The following is a 19,489-nucleotide window of genomic DNA, read 5'->3' as shown; positions in this document are numbered from 1 at the left end:
CCAAAGGTGTTACCCCAGAAGCAGCAGGGGATATTGGCCAGTGTGGCTACCCCCGTCTGGCCAGCAAGTAGTACAAAGCTATGTGGTTATCCAGCATAACCTGAGCTAAGGAGTCGTGATAACCTTGGCAGTGAGAACCCTGGTTGTCTGCATTGTAATTTCCTTTAGGATAACTGAGCCCTTGTAGATCCTGGTTCTGCTGATCTGTGGGCGGAAAACCTGCATAAAATGGTGAGATCCATGTACATAATACCCAGGAATATCTTGTCTGTGGCACCAGAGGCCGGGGCTGGGGCTGGGATTATTGCCTTGCCCACAGAACTTGGGTTATCTTACAGGTTCATATGCAGGTGGCGTTTTGTCCAAGGAGAAAGCAAGGAAGGACCTATACCCAGAGCACAAAGCAGTTCTGGTGACACGAAGTGCACTGCTCAGTATTCTGCCAGGGGGTCTTAACGCCATCCATGCAGAGGATGGGAGCATGAGTGGAGGCCCACAGCACAGCCGCCGGTGGCCGTGGCCAGCCAGGAGCAATGCCTTTGCCATGTAAAAGTGAGACACTGACAAGGTCTGCCACAACTGGGTTGGAGGGAGGGGTTTGGGCTGTGCTATGTTTAGAACTGTGATAGGTTTGTCCAAGGGCCCTGGCCTGGGCAGCTGCCTGTCCAGGCCTGGAAGAGGAGGCGAGAGGTTATTTACCCCTCTGCCCTGGTCTGTTTCCTGCGATTGTATACGTGTGTTTTTGCTAGGTCAGCTGGGGTCTTTCACGCACCTGGGATAAGCCAAATGCTCAGTCCGCTTCCCAGAGCATTTACCCCCAGAGGAACCCAGGAATCAGCACTCTGTCTGACACGTCAGGGGCACCTTGTCCCCTCCTAGGTACCCACAGAGGATGATGAGGGAATGGCTGATGTAATTGCTCTTGGAGCCAGCTATACCAGGGCTCAGTTGTGCCCACCACCTGCAGGTGACAGGTGTGGAAGAGCAAGCAAATTCTAAGTTGACAGGGCCCACAGCTGGGGGCCAGTGCTGTGAAGATAATTCCATCGTCAGTTTGTAGCGTATCAGGAAATACCAGCACACAACAAAGGTGCTCATAAGAGCCTTAAGAATCTAGTTGGTACCTGCTTGGTGAGAGAGAATAGGTAACCCATATCCTACACCAGGTCCGTGGTGGTCAGAATCCATGGCAACGAATGGCTGATGGTGAACTGATCAGATCCACAGGTCATGACACCATACCTGCAGTCACCTGGAGCCACAGGCCAGCATTACTGGCAAGTAATACACACTTGGTGAGCACCAGTGACTTCACAGGTCAAATGCATCCTCCTTGGGCCACCTCAGACCCTCCATAGTTGTCTCACCATTGTAGTGTGTCCAGGCCTGGATCCTAGGGCGCCAGAGTGGATGTGATAGCCACACAGCCTTGATCAGCTTTTCATTCCAGATATTCTCTTTAAGGTGCGGTGCCTTATTGTGGGTTTGTTCATATGTGACATACAGATCGAGTTTGTGGCTGAATTGCTGTATCTGTTTCCACAGCAGTGGTTACCATATGGCTGTTCTTCTAATGGTCCAGTCTGGGTGGTCCAATGGCCTGGCCATACAAGCAAGACCATTAGCAATGGCCCGTGAAGCTGTGTAAAAGGGACTATTTACAAAAGTGTGGCAGGCTATAGAAAACACAGAAGGTTGGTGCAGTGCACCTGGGCTGGTACCTGGGGGGATGCTACTTCCTCTGGGCCCAAAGCGAACCTGGAAGGAGGTCTTGTAGAGAGAGCTTTCTGAGAGGAGTGACCCTCTGTCAAGGGACCCAGCCAGCTCTAAACCATCCCAAGACAACCCCAGAGAAGGGAGCTGGGTGAATAAGCACCTCAGTTTCCTCCTTCCCTTCCATCTTCTGCCAGGGATCCCTGTTGGTCAAACTCAACTGGATGCCACAGGGCAAAGGAATCTGATGATGTAGTCCACTCAGGTTGGCCTTCTGGCAGAAAAGGCAGGAGAAAGATGGAGAGTGGCCTTGGAGGGGCAAGTAGAAGATCTCTGACACACAAGGGAGGGTTGTATTTTTAAATAGGGGGAATCACAGGAGTCCTCACTAAGAAGGAATCATTTGAACAAAGACCTGAGGGGGGGGCAGTAACTCCTCTAATCCTCACATCAATCTAGGAGGTCGGTAGTGTTACTCTCCCCATTTTACAGTTGAGGAAACTGAGGTACGGCAAGAATGAACAACCTGGAGGTGGGCAAGATCACACAGCTTGGAGTTGATAGAGACAGGATGTAAAGCCAGGCAGTCGGGCTCCAGAGATCCTGCTCTTAAACAAAATAAGATATAGGAGAGTCATAAAATGATCGGGCAGAGAAAATGTCAAGACATAAAAGACGGTGATCAACAACTACAGATGTTTTTTATTGAGCACTGACTGTGTACCAGACACTGTGCCAGATGCTATGGGGCGAGGGGGGTGATATACAGATGAAGCACGTACTGTGATTGCCCTCAAAGAGTCTACGATCTAGTTGGAGGGTGGGAACAGCACATAGAAATGTGCACTAATCAAGTGTCAGCAGATTGTGACACATTTCACTGTAGAACCGTTAGGATTCTTTATCTATTCACTGTAGATAAAATGTTAGGAGCGTGCTAAGGAAAGATTCATTATAGCTGGGTTGAGAGAAGCTTTCTGCAGGTGTTAGGTTTGGAAGAAGTGAAGAATTTTAGCAGCAGAAAAGGGAAGATAAAGGATTCCGGAGGAAGAAACTACATGAGCAGAGATGTGGATACATCTGGGGGATGGCCAGTCGTCTGCGTTGGTGAGAGTTCCTGAGACTTGTGGGGAGAGAGAAGACTTTAAGCGGGACACCAAGAAGGCATCAAGTCTCAGTGAGGTGGTGACTGAGTTCCTTTCCAATTCTCCTAATGGAGAAAAGTCTCCGCATGGTGCTAGCACATCTTTCAAATGCTAGCACTTGTTAATCTCTCTTTTTAACCCAGAATTCACAGGCTCAGATCCTTCAGAGGGCAACCCAGCTCTGGTTAGAACTCAGTAACATTGTTTTGTTTCCATTGTCTTTATTTTGACAGTTAAGTTCTATTTCAGGCAAAGGATGCCGCTTTTTAATTTATAGATAAGTTATTTTGATTATGATTTTCTTTTATAGCTACATTTATATAAGGAAAAAATAGTCGATGTAAAGGGACAATATTGAGTTAAATATTCAGGTGGTTCAAGGCTATGGGAAAAATCACAAAGGTGGTAGGTACTCTAATGACTGATGTTTAGGATACTCTGGCATGAGGTATAGTATAAAGTATGTGAGGGCGAGAAATGGAGGGAAAAAGGCTGGAAAAGGGGTCAAATCAATGGACGGAGGGCCTGAACACCATAGTAAGGATTATGGGTTTTATTTTGTCAACCACGGCGAGATGTTGGCTCAAGAACAGGCAATGTACACACTCAGTGCTGTGCTTGGCAGGGCCTGCCCTGGCCTGTGAGCGCAGAGAGGGGTGGCGGGGAGCCTGGAGGGTGGGGCAGCACTGGGGAGGCCGCTGTAAGACTGCGGGTGAACAGGTGTAGTGCCCTGGGCCAGGATGGACTGAGGTGGTCCAACCAAAAGAGAGGAAGGGCTGAGTCGGGCTGTGTCACAGGTGGCTCTCTAGCTAACCGAGTGAGTAGATTTCTTTGACAGAGGGGACCTTACAGCCTCCAATCCTCCTTCCCAGTGTGATTTACTAAGAAAATCCGATAGTCTCTGACAGGGTTTTACTGAGTAAAGGCAACATCAGAAGAAGCCAGCCCACCCCAGTCCTTCTGACCTCGTCAGGGGGAATTGGAGGTGCAGTTAGAGAAGATGGAGAAGATGGACTCATGCCTCTTCAGCTGGCGCTTCCCCGTGGCAAAAGTCTGCTGCGGGCTTGACCTCTTGTAGCAATTCATTTTATTCCACATGATGAACATCTGATTTTCCAAGACCTTCAGCTTCATTTCACAGAACATAAGCCGTTCAAGGAGCTTGTCCTGAAGGGCAAAGCAGGCATGCAGTTTCTCGACTTCTTTTGTGTTCATGACGTAGCCATGGGGTTTGGCTTCGAAGATCTTTTGTTTCTCTGCCTCTTGCTAAATTCCCACCACCAGGAAAAGAGGAAAGGCTGGTTAATCATGATAATCCCTTCCCATGCCGAGTGATAGATAATAAACGTCATCTTCATCACGTCTCACAACCAGCCTGCCAAGAGAGCATCTTGCACACATCTTGTGGATGAGAGAATTGGGGCCCAGAGAGGGAAGGTCCCTTTCTCAGCATTGCTCAGCCTATGGGAGAGCCCCCATGCTCCTAGAATCCACAGTTTCCTTTGGTTCATAAGGAGTAAATGAAATGGCCTCTAAGCTGTACTCACTAAGAACATAAAACCCACACCCCAAACATTCCTGTGTCACCAGAGCTGGTGCTTTTCCCAACGTGCCGGAGAGTTTTGTCAAGCTCTGTAAAATCTCTAGCTGCCAAGCCTCCGTGTCTCACGACATGCTCTTACCTTTATAATCCTCATCTGCCCCCTCCCCCAGTTGATAATAATACTTTATGTTTTCGTTTCGGATTCATCTACAAACACCTGGTTTGCAGAAAAGTAAGTATGACAACAAATACCCATGTTTCCACACCAGCTTAAGAAATAAAATATCACAAATGGAATTGTGGATCCTTCTCCTAGCATGTTCCCCTCCCTCCCTGAACCTCATCTCTACTGCAATCCTGAATTTGGTATTCACTTTTTCCAGGCATTTCTTGAGACTCGTGGTTCTCAGTAGGAGGCTACTTTGCCCTATGTGGTGGGGGGAGGGACATTCGGCAATGTCTGCAGACATTTTTGGTTGTCACACAAGGGGTGCTAATGGCATCTGGTGGGTAAAGGCCAACGATGCTGCTGAACATCCAACAATGCACAGGACAGTCCCCATCCCAAAGAATTATCCGGCCCAAAATGTCAATCATGCAGAGGTTGAGAAATCCTCCTTCATGTACTTTCCCAATACACGTGTACTCATAAACAAGATAGGGTATTGTTTTGCATTTTTTAAAACTTTATATAAAAGATGTTATACTCTACGTACATCTCTCCTATTTTCATTATTATATTTTAGAGATGTGTCTATGTTACACATGTATCTTTAGTTCATCCATTTTCATTTTTTTCCCTTTCAAAGTAGTTGCTACTGTTGCCAAAGCCTGTCAACTTCAAACATGAAGTAGGAGAGGCTGGGATGGTCCGGGTTTTACAGCTGAGACAACTGAAGCCTTGTGAAGAACGTGCTTTGTCCTCCATCACCCAAGAGGCAGCTAGAGAGCAGAACCCTGGATTCCTCAGTCTGGCCCCATTATCCTGACACTTCCTCTGTCCCCCAGTCCCTAGTCTAACTGTTAATATCCCATCACCCTCAGCTGAGGCTAAGGCCCCTCTTGCTCACCTGCTGGGGCTCTGAGGGGATGAGCTTGAGTTCGTGCTTCACCAGCCAGTTGCTAAGCAACAACAGAAGGAATAGGAACCCAAACAGGACTGGCTTGTAGCTGATCATCCACGCTACCAGTGTACCTATGGCGCCTGAGGAATCAAGTATCCCATAGAGATGCCTAAAAAGAGACACAAGTTCCCCCAGCATTATGGCTTGATGGCACCCAGGCCCCAAGATCCAGCCTCAGTCCCCGCTCTAGGACAGTTGCCTCCATAACATGAGTCATGGCTGCCCCCTCCTCTGAGTCATGAGCCCCCATCCCCCAGCTGCCGCATAACAATATTCACTGCTCCCGTGTCTTAAACAGCTACTATGTGCCAGACTTTGACAGGCAGTTTGCAAGCATCATCTCATGATGTCCTCACAACAGCCAGGTGATGTAGGCCTTAGTGATACCTCATTCACTCAACAATACTTCTGGGCCTAGCCACTGAGAAGAAAATAGCCAGCAATACAGAACTGCTACCCTCATAGGGAGGGAGATTACAAAGAGAAATTATCCTAAATTTGGAAATAAGGCAAAAAGATTACTACAAGCGGGTCCACAGTTATACTAGAATATTGTCTAATGGGCCCACCTGTTGGTCCCCTGATGCTTTAGGGGAAGTAACTTTGACTTACTATTTAATATTGATTAGGGGCCCCCTCTGGAGTCAGGTAATAATTTTTAAAAAATGGATAAGTTGCTCTAGAAATTCCATTTCTGAATATATAGCCTAAAGAACTGAAAGCATGTTCACCTATGTTCATAGCAGCATTATTCACAATAGCCAAAAGGTGGAAACAACCCTTTGGGTTGTTTTTGGGTTGTATCCACCCCAAAAATCCCTCAAAAGTTGAATGGATAAGCAAAATGTTGTATATGAAGCCTGACAATTAAATTCGCGAACTCATCCTAGAAAAAGTGCTACATACCTCATTGCTGGATATCACTATGGTCACCTTTGAAGTACTCCCCTTGGGAAGCTATGTACTGACACCAGCTCCTAGTCTACCCTTCAAAGCTATTTTGGAACTCCTTTTCTGGAATGGCCATCAGAGCTGTCATTGTATTACCCTTGATGTCCTGAATGTCATCAAAATGTCTTCCTTTCAATATTTCCTTTATTTTCGGGTAAAGAAGGAAGTCAGAGGAGGTCAGATCAGGTAGGGAGTGTGGGAGTGTGTTCCAATACAGTTATTTGTTTACTGGCTAAAAACTCCCTCACAGACAGTGCCGTGTGAATTGGTGCATTGTCGTGATGCAAGAGCCATGAATTGTTGGTGGAAAGTTCAGGTTGTTTAACTTTCATGCAGCCTTTTCAGCGCTTCCAAATAGTAAACTTGGTTAACTGTTTGTCCAGTTGGTACAAATTCATAATGAATAATCCCTCTGAGATCAAAAAAGGTTAGCAACAATGTTGCAAGAAGTTTGTGAACTTAATTGTCATTTTCATATACACATTGGAATACTATTCAGCCTTAAAAAGGGAGGAAATTCTGACACACGCTACAACATGGATGAACTTTGAGGAGATTATGGTAAGTAAAATAAGCCAGTCACAAAAGGACAAAAGCTATTTGATTCCACTTATATGAGAGATCTAGAGTGGTTAAGCTTATAGAGACAGAAAGTAGAATGGTGATTGCCACGGGCTGGGGAGATGGGGGAATGGGGATTATTCAGTGGGTACAGAGTTTTATAATATAAAAAGAGTCCTGGAGATTGCACAACATGTGAATGTACTTAACACTAGTGAACTGTACATTTAAAAATGGTTAAGATGGTAAATTTTATGTTACATGTATTTCACCACAATTTAAGAAAATGAAATTAATTAGTTACAGGCCTAATTCATTTTATTGCACTTTGCTGTATTGTGCTTCACAGATGTTGTACTTTTTACAAATTGAAGGCAAGACCCTCCACCAGCAAAAAGATTATGACTGGCTTTATCATGTGATACTCGCTTTATTACAGTGGTCTGGGACCAAAACCGCAATATCTCCAAGGTATGCCTATATTTTGGGGGAAAAATGAATAAGCTGCAAATTATAATTATCATCATAATAATTATTATTATTATTATCGGTAAATAGATTCAAATGAGTTCTTTCTGATAGAAAAGATAATCCCCAAAATTCATAGTTTTATGGCCTTGTAGGACATTAACTATTTTTTTTTCTTATTTAACTTTGCAATCTTATTCCAGCATTCTTTTTTCCACTAACAGAATGATTATATACCTGGGTGCCAAAAAAATGTATACACATGACTTGTATTCATCTTTTGTTATCCGTACATACTGAGTATTACAATTTTAATACGATTTCAATGGCCCTGATATTCTAATATTTTCAATTCATTGCCAGTTTGGAGGCCTTTAGGTTAGTTCTTATTTATTGTTATTATACATAACCTGAGATAATCAGCATTGAAGTTAAATCTTTGTGCATGTACTTAAATAATTCCAGAGAATGTCTTCCTGAAAGGGGAATTGGTGGGTTTGACCCTTTGAGGATACACATATTTTAAAAACATAATTTTTAAGTTTTATCAAATTATTCCATGTGCAAACAAGTCAAATAAAACTACAGGGTGTAAAACAAACTTCAATCTCCCATCTCACCCCTTCCCACCCTCGAGTTCTATGACTCAGAGAAACTAACTCTTAGCATATTCTAACTATTAGCTGTTTCTTCTGGTATTTATCTTGATATATCCAAATAATATGCTTATACTGTTATTTCTTGATTTCTCATTTTTGATATATTATGTTTTTAAGATGGAAGATGAGGGTTTTGCTCCCAGGCAGAACCTTTCCTTCCATAAACCTCCCTCATCCTTCTCTTCCACAAGCTTGCCCTTTTTTCCATTCTCTCAGTATAATTCTATCCCTTTGGTTAAAACAGTATTTATTGCTTATTAGGCCAGTGTAGCTCACAATGTAGCCATATATTGTACTATGATTACACTTTCTTGCGCAGCTTCTAGTTTTCCTGGACTTAATTGCCTCTTTTTTGGTTTGCTTAGTTTTTTTTTTAAACTCAATTTCATTGAATTACAATCGATATAAAATAAAATATACTTATTTTCCTTGTACAGCCAATGAGTTTTGACTAACGTATATACACCCTCTGTCAAGATATAAAACATTTCTATTATCTCCAGCAAGTTTTCTCCTGTTCTTTTGCAGTCAACTCCTCCCTCGCCCCCCCAACCTCCCCTCAAATCCCCCCTCCTCCCAGGCAACCACATTGGATTCTATCGCTAGAGATTAGAGTTACCAATTCTCGGATTTCATGTAAATGGATTAATTGTTTGAAAATTATACTTTGAAGAGACAGACATGTCTCGTAGTTCTTAGCAATTATAGTTCGGTGTAATAAGTGGAAATAAGCTTGAAGAACACAAGGCCTGGATTCCTGGAAGAATTAAAAGACTAAACCACCACTACCCTCAGCAGCATTGGAAAGAATTACCCTGTTGTAGCAACAGGTGTTATGTATGTGGGGTGGGGCATAGAGAATGGAGGGAGATGAGAGCGAGGGAGTGCTATAGAGAGAAAGCAAAACCAAAGTCCTGGGGACAAAAGCAATCCTGTTGGATTCAAAGCTGGATTTCCTAACTTCTGTCCATTTTATTACCACGAAACTCGTTTGCTCTCCAGGATTTCCCCATTACAAGCAGGGCAGTTATGAATAAATAAGATGATCTACCAGTTACATGTATGTTTTCCCCTCCCAAGACCACATGCTCTTTGAAAGCAGGAACTTCATAATTAAACCCTTGTCACCTAGTAAGCATTGACAAATGGTGGTTGAATTGACGAATGAAATGAGTGAACGAATGAGTGAGTGAATGAATGAATGAATGAATGAATGAGTGAATGAATACATAAATGCATGGAAGTCCCTGGATGAAACGGTCGCCCTCGGAGGTGCAGTCTGGCCCAGAAGCCCTAGGACCAGGAAGGTGCTGGGACCCAACTCCAAAGGCCAAGGAGACGCTCTAGGAAAGCATCGCGCGCCTTGCCGTGGTGCCGCTCTAGCCGCAAGGACGCAGCTCTATGACAGCAGGGAGGGCGGGGCCGGGGGAGTCTCGGCCTTTTTGTCCAGACGCGGCTGGAGGGCGCTCAGCGCGTGCGTGCGCCACGGCGGTTGGCAGCGCGCGGACGGCGTGAAGTGAAGCGGCGCGAGGAGGCTGTGAACCCCCCGACCCCCCGACTGAGCGGCCCCTACGGCCGTCAGCAGCCCGGCCGTCCGAAATGTTGTCTGGGAAGAAGGCGGCGGCTGCGGCGGCCGCGGCGGCCGCGGCCGGGTCGGAGGCCGCCACTGGGTCAGCGGCCGGCGCCGAGAACGGCTCCGAGGGGGCCGCGCCGCCAGCGGGCCTGTCGGGCCCTGCGGAGGCTGGGTCGGGGGCGGCCGGGGAGCGCACTCCCCGCAAGAAGGAGCCTCCACGGGCCTCGCCCCCCGGGGGCCTGGCCGAGCCGCCGGGGTCCGCCGGGCCTCAAACCGGGCCTGCGGGAGGGCCTGGTTCTGCGACCCCCATGGAAACGGGCATCGCGGAGACTCCGGAGGGGCGACGGACCAGCCGGCGCAAGCGGGCGAAGGTGAGCCCTGACCCGCCCCCGCCGCCGCCCAGCCCCGTGTGGCCCCCCCGAGGTTGTCCAGCCCCCTCGCCCTTCCACCCCGGGTCCGGAGCTTTGAGCCCCACGCCCACCCGGACCTCCCCGCGGCCGGATGCGTGCGGTGGCGCGGGAGGTCCTTGCCTGTGTGGAATGCGGTCTTTGTGCTGGTCCCAGGCCGTCCCGGGAGAGGGCCATTGATGGCAGGGCTGTTTTACTCACTGCGCCTTGCACACCTTGTCGTTCTCTTGGGGGAAAAATGGCTCCCAGACGTGGAGTCACGGTGGGCGTCGTGGGAGCCAGCCACCACTCGTGTGTCCCCAGCTGCGCCTGGGAGTCGCCCAGCGACGTCGATGGACTTGCCCCGGGGAGCGCGTTGGGGCTGTAGGGAGACGCCGAAGAACTCGCCTTGGCCACGGGCCCCGAAAGGAGAGGAACGTGGTGGTTTTTTTCCGAGCCCTTGCTGTGTGCTAGGAGTTTTCCTTTTATCTTCTCAGTGGCTTTTGACCTAGATTTTTACAGATGAAGTTGATTAAAAAGGCAAATGTCAATCGGGGCGGCCCTAGACGGGGAGCGAGAGATGTGCCACCCGGCGGTGTATACAGACAATGGCTGCCTCGCATCTCGGGGGGCCAGGTGCTGTGTCTGGAGCGTGGTCCACAGCACACGTTTGCCAAACACCAACGGGCAGGTATCGTTCGCTGCGTTTGGAGAAGGATGTAAACTGAGGCACCCAGTTTAAGCCACTTGCCCAAAGTCACGCGGCCAAGTAAGGGGTGGAGCCGGAGTGTGTGTCGTGATAAGGTGTCGGGAGCCTCTGGAACAAAGGACCACATGGGACACCTAGTGTGTAGGGCACTGTGGCAGCGCCAGAGCACAGACTGTAGACACTGGGGCCTTTTCTGGAGGGTTTATGATCCCGTTGAAAAACTGGGAATATATGTACACATAGCTCTTAAGTAAATATTTAGAGTCATGTGATTTGTATAATTTACACATATAACAAGTTGTCTCCCTGTGTATAATTTTTAAGTGAGCATACCGAGTCTTTGTGTGTGTGTGTGCGTGTGTGTGTGTGTGTGTCTGTGTCTTAAACAACATTATTGTCTCAGTGCTGGAGGCCACAGGTCCCACATCAGGGTGTCAGCAGGGTCGGTCCTCTCTCAGGGCCGTGAGGAAGGATCAGGTCCGTGCCTCTCCTTCTGAGAGCTTCAGTACCAGGCGCTTCTTGAGATGAGTGTTACCCAGACTGAGAGCCCTCAGATTCAGCCGTCCACTTGAGAGACCTCTCTCCAAAAATACCCTGTACTAAGTACAAGATGGAAAGGCTTTTTGGGGCTTTTACCAAAGCATGGGTTCGAAAAGCACAGAGGTTGGTGACTCCCAATTCAGAAATGAAATAAGAGGGCAGAAGCCTAATGGGGTTTTAATTTTACTATTTTAATAGAAAGTGTGGCCAGAAACCATGTTAAAAGATTTTTTTTTAAAATGGGGTCTCTTTTGAGATAATTCACATATAAAATTTACCATTTTTTAAGTGTACAATTCAGTGGTTTTTAGCATATTCAAAGTTGTGCAACCCGCACCACAATTTTAGGATGTTTTCGTCTCCCCCAGCAGACACATGTACCATTGGCAGTTACTCCCCAGTCCCCCCTTCCCCAGCCCCTACTACTGCTACCACTAACCTACTTTCTGTCTCTATGGGTTGGATTTGCCTATTCTGGACATTTTATGTAAATCATATAATATGTGGCTTTTGTGTCTGGCTTTAGCATGTTTTCAAGGCTCATCCATATTGTAGCACTTCCATTCAGTACTTGATAACTCTGTGGCGAATAATTTGTATGGATACACCACATTTTGTTCATCTGTTCATCATTTGATGGGCATTGGGTTGTTTCCACTTTTTGACTATTATGAGTAATACTGTTACATGTACAGTGTTTTGTGTGAACATATGTTTTCAGTTCTCTTGAGTATATACCTAGGTATAGAATTGCTGGGTCATATGGTATCTCTGTGTTTCAACTTTTTGAGGAACTGCCAGTTTTCCACAGCAGCCACACTATTTTACATTCCTACCAGTAATGTATGAGGGTTCCAATTTCTCCATCCTAGTTGACACTGTCTATCTTTTAATTATAGCCATCCTTGTGGAAGTGAAGTGGTATCTCATTGTGGTTTCGATTTGTAGTATTACCCCAGTGACTAACGATGTTGAGCATCTTTTCTTGGGCTTATTGGCTGTTTGTGTATCTTTGGTGAAATGTCTATTCAAATCCTTGGCTCATTTTTAAATTGGGTTGTCTTTTTATGTGTGGTGATTATAGAAGTTTTTAATTTCAGTGTTCAATTTATCTTTTGTCCCTTTTGCTTATGGTGTTATATCTAACAAATCATGGCCTAATCCAACATCATGAAAATTTACTCCTGCATTTTCTTCTAGTAGTTTTATAGTTTTAGCTCTTGTATTGAGGTCTATGATCATTTTGGAATTAATTTTTTTATATGGTGTGAGGTACAGGTTCAAGTTCATTCTTTTGCATGGGATTATCTACTTGCCCCAGCACAATTTCTTGAAGACCATTCTCTCCCTCTTTGAGTGGTTGTCCATAAATGTAAGGGTTTATTTCTGAATTCTTAATTCTATCCCATTGATCTGTACATATTTTCATTCTTATGTCATTTCCACAATGTCCTGATTATTGTAGCTTTGCAATAAGTTTTGAAATCAGGAAGTGCAAATTCTCCAACTTTGTTCTAAGATTGTTTTGGCTGTTCTGTGTCCCTTGCATTTCCATATGAATTTTAATATCAGTTTATGAATTTCTACAAATAAGGCAGCTGAAATTCTGATTGTGATTGCTTCGAATCTCTAGAACGATTTGGGACATGCTGTAAGATTTCTTTATAATTTTCCTGTGTTTATTTTAATTCCTGTTATACTGTTTTCCCATTGTAATTAACTCTTGAAACTCTAAAAAGAAAAATGGGTTATGTGTTTATTTTGAGGAGTGACTAGGAAGTAAGGAACTGGGGAAACTGACATACTAATAGCCAGCCTTGGGAGCCAGAGGACACAGATCTTGATGAATAGAGTATGCATAGGAGTAAAAAGCAATCTGAGTCCAGTGTAGACAGGCACTTGCTTCAAGATTTCTGAGGTGTATCCAAGACATACATCTATATTTTTTGGCTTGGGAGCTTATTCAATTTTGAGGGCCCTTTTTTTAAAAATTATATATTTATGTATTAAAATTAGGTTCAGGGTATTGGAAGGGGTCCATGCAATGAGGATCCCTAAAGCTTGTTTCATCAGTATCAGAATAAATTCACCTCTGAGAATGTATGCATTAACATTATAGCAAAATGTATAAGATTTGAAATTGATAATTGGGTTGGGGTTTTAGGAATACCACATAGCTTCAGGAATGGTGGCCTTCAGCTGGGCCTGGAAAATGAGCAGACTTTAGAAAAGTATTCTGGGAAAGGACAGGCTTATTGGAGTTAAATCTTCCTATGATTCATTTTCTCCAGGAAAATAAACCCTACCTTGTAAGTTAATAGGTTTAATTACAATGTAAACAAAATAGTTATTGCAGTGTCTGGCATATAGTAAGTAGGTGCCCATTAATAAAGTACTACCAGTGGAGAAAAGGATGTGGAAAATGCTTGGAATATAGTACAAAGTGGTTTGAAAAGCAACAGGGAGTCCAGAGTGGACAACTGAACACTGGGAACAATGGACAAATGAATTTAATTGTAAATGAGGGTTTTCTAGGATCAAGATAAATTGGAGGTATCACTAGTGTTCAGGTTGTAGAGAGTCAAACACTAGATGTGGCTATTGAGCACTTACCATGTGACTAGTAAGACAGAGGAAACTCAATTTGTAATTTTAGTTTAAACTTAAATAGCCTCAATAAAAAATACTCACTAGCCATATGTAGCTGGTTCTACCTTATTGGAAGCACAGATGCTGAATATTTCCATTATTGTAGAAAATTCCATCAGACAGCACACACTAGACTAGGAAGTGCAGATCATAGTGCTATGAGAATTCAGACAAAGGTAAAATGTATTTGTAAGTTAGGAATAGTTAGGGAATAATTTGCAGAGGTGGTGGGCCTTGCATTTCAGCCATCAGATTAACAGAAAAGGGTAGGAGTAAGTTTTAAGGAGTTTAGGGATGGGCAAAATAACATTGAGAAGTTTTTGACTAGTGTTGTTAGAAAATGACTAGAGATAAATTTGATTAGTTAGAGCTGGAGAATTTATATGTTGGTTTGAAAAGGTTGACGTTCATATATTAAACTATCTGAAAATATCACGTATTTGGAAAATTAATCTGGCAGTTGGACCCTAAGTGAATTAAAAGGAAGAAAGAGTAAAACAACCCAACAAAAAGGCTGGAGCTTTAAGGAGATTTGGAAGTGAGTAAAGCATTGTAGCAAGTGTGTGGAAAAGAAGGGAGGGACTCGAGAGGTAAATTTGAGGGTTGCCTGTCCACGTAAAGGTAAGAATGATTACCCTGCTGACTCGTATCCTCCAATTGGGACATCTTCATGTCCTTGGTTTTATGAACATAGTTTGTAGAACCTCTGAAGTCTTTGAAGATTTTATTTAGGGATGAGATATTCCTAGTCTTTTATGGTCAAGGTATCTATTCCTTTTCTTAGAGAATAGTTTTTATTTTTTCGAGTTTATATGAGTCTTTCAGATGGTTTTAAAACTTTTTATTAAGTGGAGGAACCCTTTTTTACAAAATAAAATTTTATGCGAAATCCCAGAATATAATACTGCTTGCTTGTTTTATTTTAAGAAGTAAATTTATAACATTTATTTTAGTTGTCAGAGAAAATGAGGCTGTTTTGATAGAGCCAAATTTGAGAAGGGAGGTTAAGCATTGTAGTTGCAGTCTTTTTCAGCCTTAGAATCTAATTTGATTTCTGTGTTTTCTTTGTGAAGTATTGTGAAGATCCAGTACTGATTGATAAGTAGTAGTACAAAAGGTTGTTTTGTTTGTTCAGTTTCCTTTGCCATCTCAGGAGGCTCTCACTTGAATAGAGATGACAGAAGAAATTTCATCGTTAAGTCTCCCCCAAATCGATTTACCCAAACAGTATAAGTTCATGTGTTGGTGATCTCCAAAGGGTCATAGTTTGGATAACACATATGAGTGTGTACTTACTTGTTTTAAAGATACATTTAAAAATTAATAAATGAAATCCCGAAGAGTACGAGGGTTCTGTGGAACACAATGTTTTGTTGTTTTTCAGTACTACCTATAGATATTCTTGCTTCTACCTCTAGGTATTTTTCTAATCTTTTTTTTCCCTAAAAACCAAGAACTCTCTAGACCAGCCTTTTCCAAGTATATTCCTTGTTAATAGTTATTACTTAAAACATTGGATTAAACAACGTTAGATTGTTTTTGCTGCAAAATTTCTCAGTACCTTTCATGTGCATTATTACTCTGGGGACCTATAAAAATGGCAGTGTTTCCCAAACTTGATCTTGGATTCCTTTTTCCTTCAAAGGGTGTAGTGTCTTACGGAACCTCTTTTGGGAAACATTGAACTACTGCAGTAGAAAGGATCTTGTATTATTGTTTGTTTGTCTCAGAATTTCCACATTGCCCAGTTCCAGAGTAGATACTTGTTAAGTGATTATTGATTGAATGGATAGGATTGATGGGCATGGGATTACAGGGCTGAATCTTTGGGATGGACAGGGGTCAGGCACTGTTGAGGGATAAAAGAGAGCTGAAACTGCATGCCATACGCATATATTACATTTTCTGGCCCCTCTCCCTCTTTGAAACTTTTTTCCCTCTTTGCTGCTCTTTTACCCATTGTCCTGAGATCTATTCCTACTGTTTACCTTTGTCAAATAGGATAAAGTTTACATTTTTAGAGGCTTCATTGTAAAGCCTCTCTATAACATGGTCACCTGAACAGGATCTTTTGTTTGCAATTAGAGTTTCAGCTTATTAAGGGTAGGGAGACACATTCATAATCGTTTTCTCCATTTTGCCATGTACTCAGTGTTCAGTATTTGATAGATGAGTACAATTATTCATGTGTTACGTAATATTCTTAGCGCGTGGATCAGAACTATTCAATTTATCCTTACTTTTTGTTTCCATTTTCTAATCCAATCCCTGTTGTCGTTAAAACTCTAACCTCCCCTAGCCATTTACTCCGATGCCTCCCAAATCCTGTGGTCATGTCATTAAAAAAGAAAAAACAATAAATATAAAAGCAGCCAGCCATCTGGAGTCATTTTCAAAGATATTTCAAAAGTTAAAATAGATTACATTCACTATAATTCACAGGACTATTTGTTTCAGAAATCTAATAAGTTAGGTATATTGTATATGTGAAAACCATGTTTTTGCTCTGTCTGCACATCTAAATTTTTTGTTTCATTCACTTTATCCTTTCATTAAATCTGAAATAGAGAGCTGTTGTTTCTATGGCTTCCTGGAATCTCTATTAGAGTAGGACTTACGATGAGTTTGACAGCGTTCCAAAGTTGATGACTATTTTGTAATACCATATTACACATTTCGGCAAACAGGTCTTTAATAATCTTCCCTGTTCTAAGTTGTTTTACCCCCCCAGTAAAACATTCACTAAGACCGCTTACTCTTTCTATTTATTACCTGGTTCTCTCCTGTAACCATAATGTGAATTAAGACCTGTAATATCCATTTCCACATCACTTCTTAATTTGTTGTAGTAGGATTCTTTGCTCGAATCATTCAACTCTCTTAGGTCATCAGTTATTTTTTTTAACGTGTCTTTTCATAGTTTCGATTTCACTGTTGCCATTTGCAACTTTTATTCTTTATCTTCCCCCCTCCCTGCTACCCCTGATTTGGTTCCTGGCATTCTTTTGCTGTTTTCCCATGAAATAATAGTTAAACGTACACACTTGGCATTAGACAGACTTGTTATTCTAGTTAGCTATATTTTTGCCCAACTGGGGGTTAATTGTTGAAACTTCTAGTATGTGAACATGAATATGTTATACACAGACACACACACATTTTTTTTTCGATTTCAGAGTTTTAGAGAGCCTCAGAGTCATTCATCTAAACGTCAGTGCTATGATGTAAAAGTTGCATGTTGGGCTAAATCTGAATTGACACAAGATTGTTTCAGGAGAGATTTTGTTTTTAATAGCTACCCATTACCAAGCTAGCTTGTTCCATGTTACTTGCTTATTTCCCTTAAAATTTGCTGTACAAAATAATATGGTGATGGAAGGAGAACTGGCTCTGGGTGGTGAACACACAATGGGATTTATAGATGATATAATACAGAATTGTACACCTGAAATCTATGTAACTTTACTAACAATTGTCACCCTAACAAACTTTAATTAAAAAAAATTTGCTGTTAAAAAGCAGTCTACATGGTTCCAAATTGAGTCCCTGATTTTAGATGTTCACTGTATTTAGCTTTCCCTGGTATAATCTCCATATAGGTAGAGTACAGAGAGATGGATGAAAGCTTGGCCAACCTTTCAGAAGATGAGTATTATTCAGAAGAAGAGAGAAATGCTAAAGCAGAGAAGGAAAAGAAGCTTCCCCCACCTCCCCCGCAAGCCCCACCCGAGGAAGAAAATGAAAGTGAGCCTGAAGAACCATCTGGTAAGTTGTAGTAGCCAACCAGTTTTGTTTTATCTTGGAAATAAAAATAAATGGATTGATTCCTATTCTGTAATGTTATTTATGTCTTTATCTTTGGTTTATATTCTGGTATTGGCCATGTGTGTCTTTATGTATGCATGTACATATGTGTTGATACGCTTTGTGTAGATCTGTACACACAGGAAGGAGGAAAGTAAAGAAAGGGGTAGAAGGATAGAGCAGTATAAGGCAGTTGGAAAGTTGGAGAAAATAAACAATTAGAGAAAACATACAGAAAGCCTAATCCAAAGAGCCAGAACCCTCAGTGATAACTCTGGTTCAGAATTTAGAGATAGAACGGTTCAGAAATTCTTCTGGCTAAATTGTACATTTACCAGATGGTTAGATCAGACCTTCGTGGTGTGGACCAATTTTGAGGAGGGTCTTTTCCTGGTGACAAATTTAAAAATATATTCTGATGTCAAAGAAAAGGCCTAAGTAACTGTTACTATTTGTGTCATCGAGCCCTCCAGTGAAAGGACCGATATAAGAAAAGGCTGTGAATAGATTCTAAGCTCACACAGTCTTTCTTGCGGCATGGGAAGATTGTTGGAGTTTATAGTATTGGTTTCAGAGCTTCACATATCTTTAAAGAGTTCTTGCTAATGTCCCTTTAGCTTGAGTCCTGCTGAGGACACCCAGACCAATGAGAGAGAGACATCCAGTCTGTTGTAGACCAAACACAAGCAGAGTCTTCATTCATGTTTCATGTCTTCTGCCCTCAATGGCATTTCATTAAATCTTCTTGACCTTGAATTTTCACTAAGGTCACCTTAAAATACTTTTTATTTTTCCAGTGGTTCTAGGCCCATTCACCTCAACAGTTCCTTTAGTCCTACACCTTTTAAAAACAAAATGCTTGTTTCAGACCCCATCTGCTATTTCTTGTATGACTTTCATAGGAACCCAGACTAAGGCATATTTTGTTTGAGAAGTTTTTTTATCTGTTGTCTCTCTCTCTCTCTCTCTCTCTCTCTCTCTCTCTCTCTCTCTCTCTCTCTCTCCTCCCCCCCTTCCTTCTCCCTCTCCCTCTCCCTCTCCCCCCCCCTCCGTCTTTTAGGTTTTTCTTGTGTTATATAAATCACCAGAAGTTATTTTATTTAAGAAAAAAGGATTCATACCAATGTATTATTTGAGAGGATTACAAACCAGGTGTTAATTTACATTTGATTTAGAATATACAAATAGATCGCAGCTAAAATTCTCAAAGATAAAAATTTATATTAATAATTTACAGTAATTATAATAAAGTGTAATAAAAAGAACATAGTTTGAGAACATTTAGAAAAAAATAATTATATTCTGGGTTCATCTTAGGAATTAGGGGTTTTCTTAGAATGATTTTCCTAGAACTTTCTTAAAATGACTTCTTGGACAACTCTTCCTTGAGAGTAGGATTTTACCTTTCGGACTAATATCCCTTAGGCATATGTAGCCTTCTCTGGACCTCCACCCCTCCTCTCTTTTTGTTGATTTTTTTCCTCTCCTTTTTCTAGATTTATATTTTAACTCTCTTCCCTTTACTCTACTTTCTTCTGTATTCTTCATGACTCTTGCCTTCTTTTTTTCTACCTTTGCTGTAGACTTGCTAATGAGATACATCGAGGGGCTACTGATCCCCTAGTTCTGGGTGCTAAGTGTTATTCAGTAGGCGACCTGATTTC

General features: G+C 42.6%; 2 protein-coding genes across 3 annotated transcripts in view; one reads left to right on the top strand and one right to left on the bottom strand.

Annotated features, from left to right (window-relative positions):
• Positions 1–3,827: 3,827 nt before the first annotated feature.
• Positions 3,828–5,663, bottom strand: TEX46 (testis expressed 46; the record flags this gene model as incomplete). The annotated part of the gene is made up of 2 exons (XM_081056435.1): positions 3,828–4,124; positions 5,472–5,663. The coding sequence occupies 2 exons, from the start codon at positions 5,661–5,663 to the stop codon at positions 3,828–3,830; spliced, it is 489 nt and encodes a 162-aa protein (XP_080912561.1).
• Positions 5,664–9,612: 3,949 nt separating this feature from the next.
• The window catches only part of KDM1A (lysine demethylase 1A), a 55,169-nt gene continuing 45,292 nt past the window's right edge, over positions 9,613–19,489 (top strand). The window contains exons 1-2 of one of the 2 annotated variants that reach the window (XM_081056608.1): positions 9,613–10,108; positions 17,621–17,786. In XM_081056608.1, the coding sequence (XP_080912734.1) occupies positions 9,764–10,108; positions 17,621–17,786 (511 nt within the window). In that variant the 5' untranslated portion in view covers positions 9,613–9,763. The remainder of the gene's footprint in view (positions 10,109–17,620; positions 17,787–19,489) is intronic. The other variant, XM_081056609.1, reaches the window with a different exon arrangement.

The sequence above is a fragment of the Rhinolophus hipposideros genome (genome assembly GCF_964194185.1).
Source record: "Rhinolophus hipposideros genome assembly, chromosome: 8".
Lineage (NCBI taxonomy): Eukaryota > Metazoa > Chordata > Mammalia > Chiroptera > Rhinolophidae > Rhinolophus > Rhinolophus hipposideros.
This window is presented reverse-complemented; position numbering and strand designations above follow the sequence as displayed.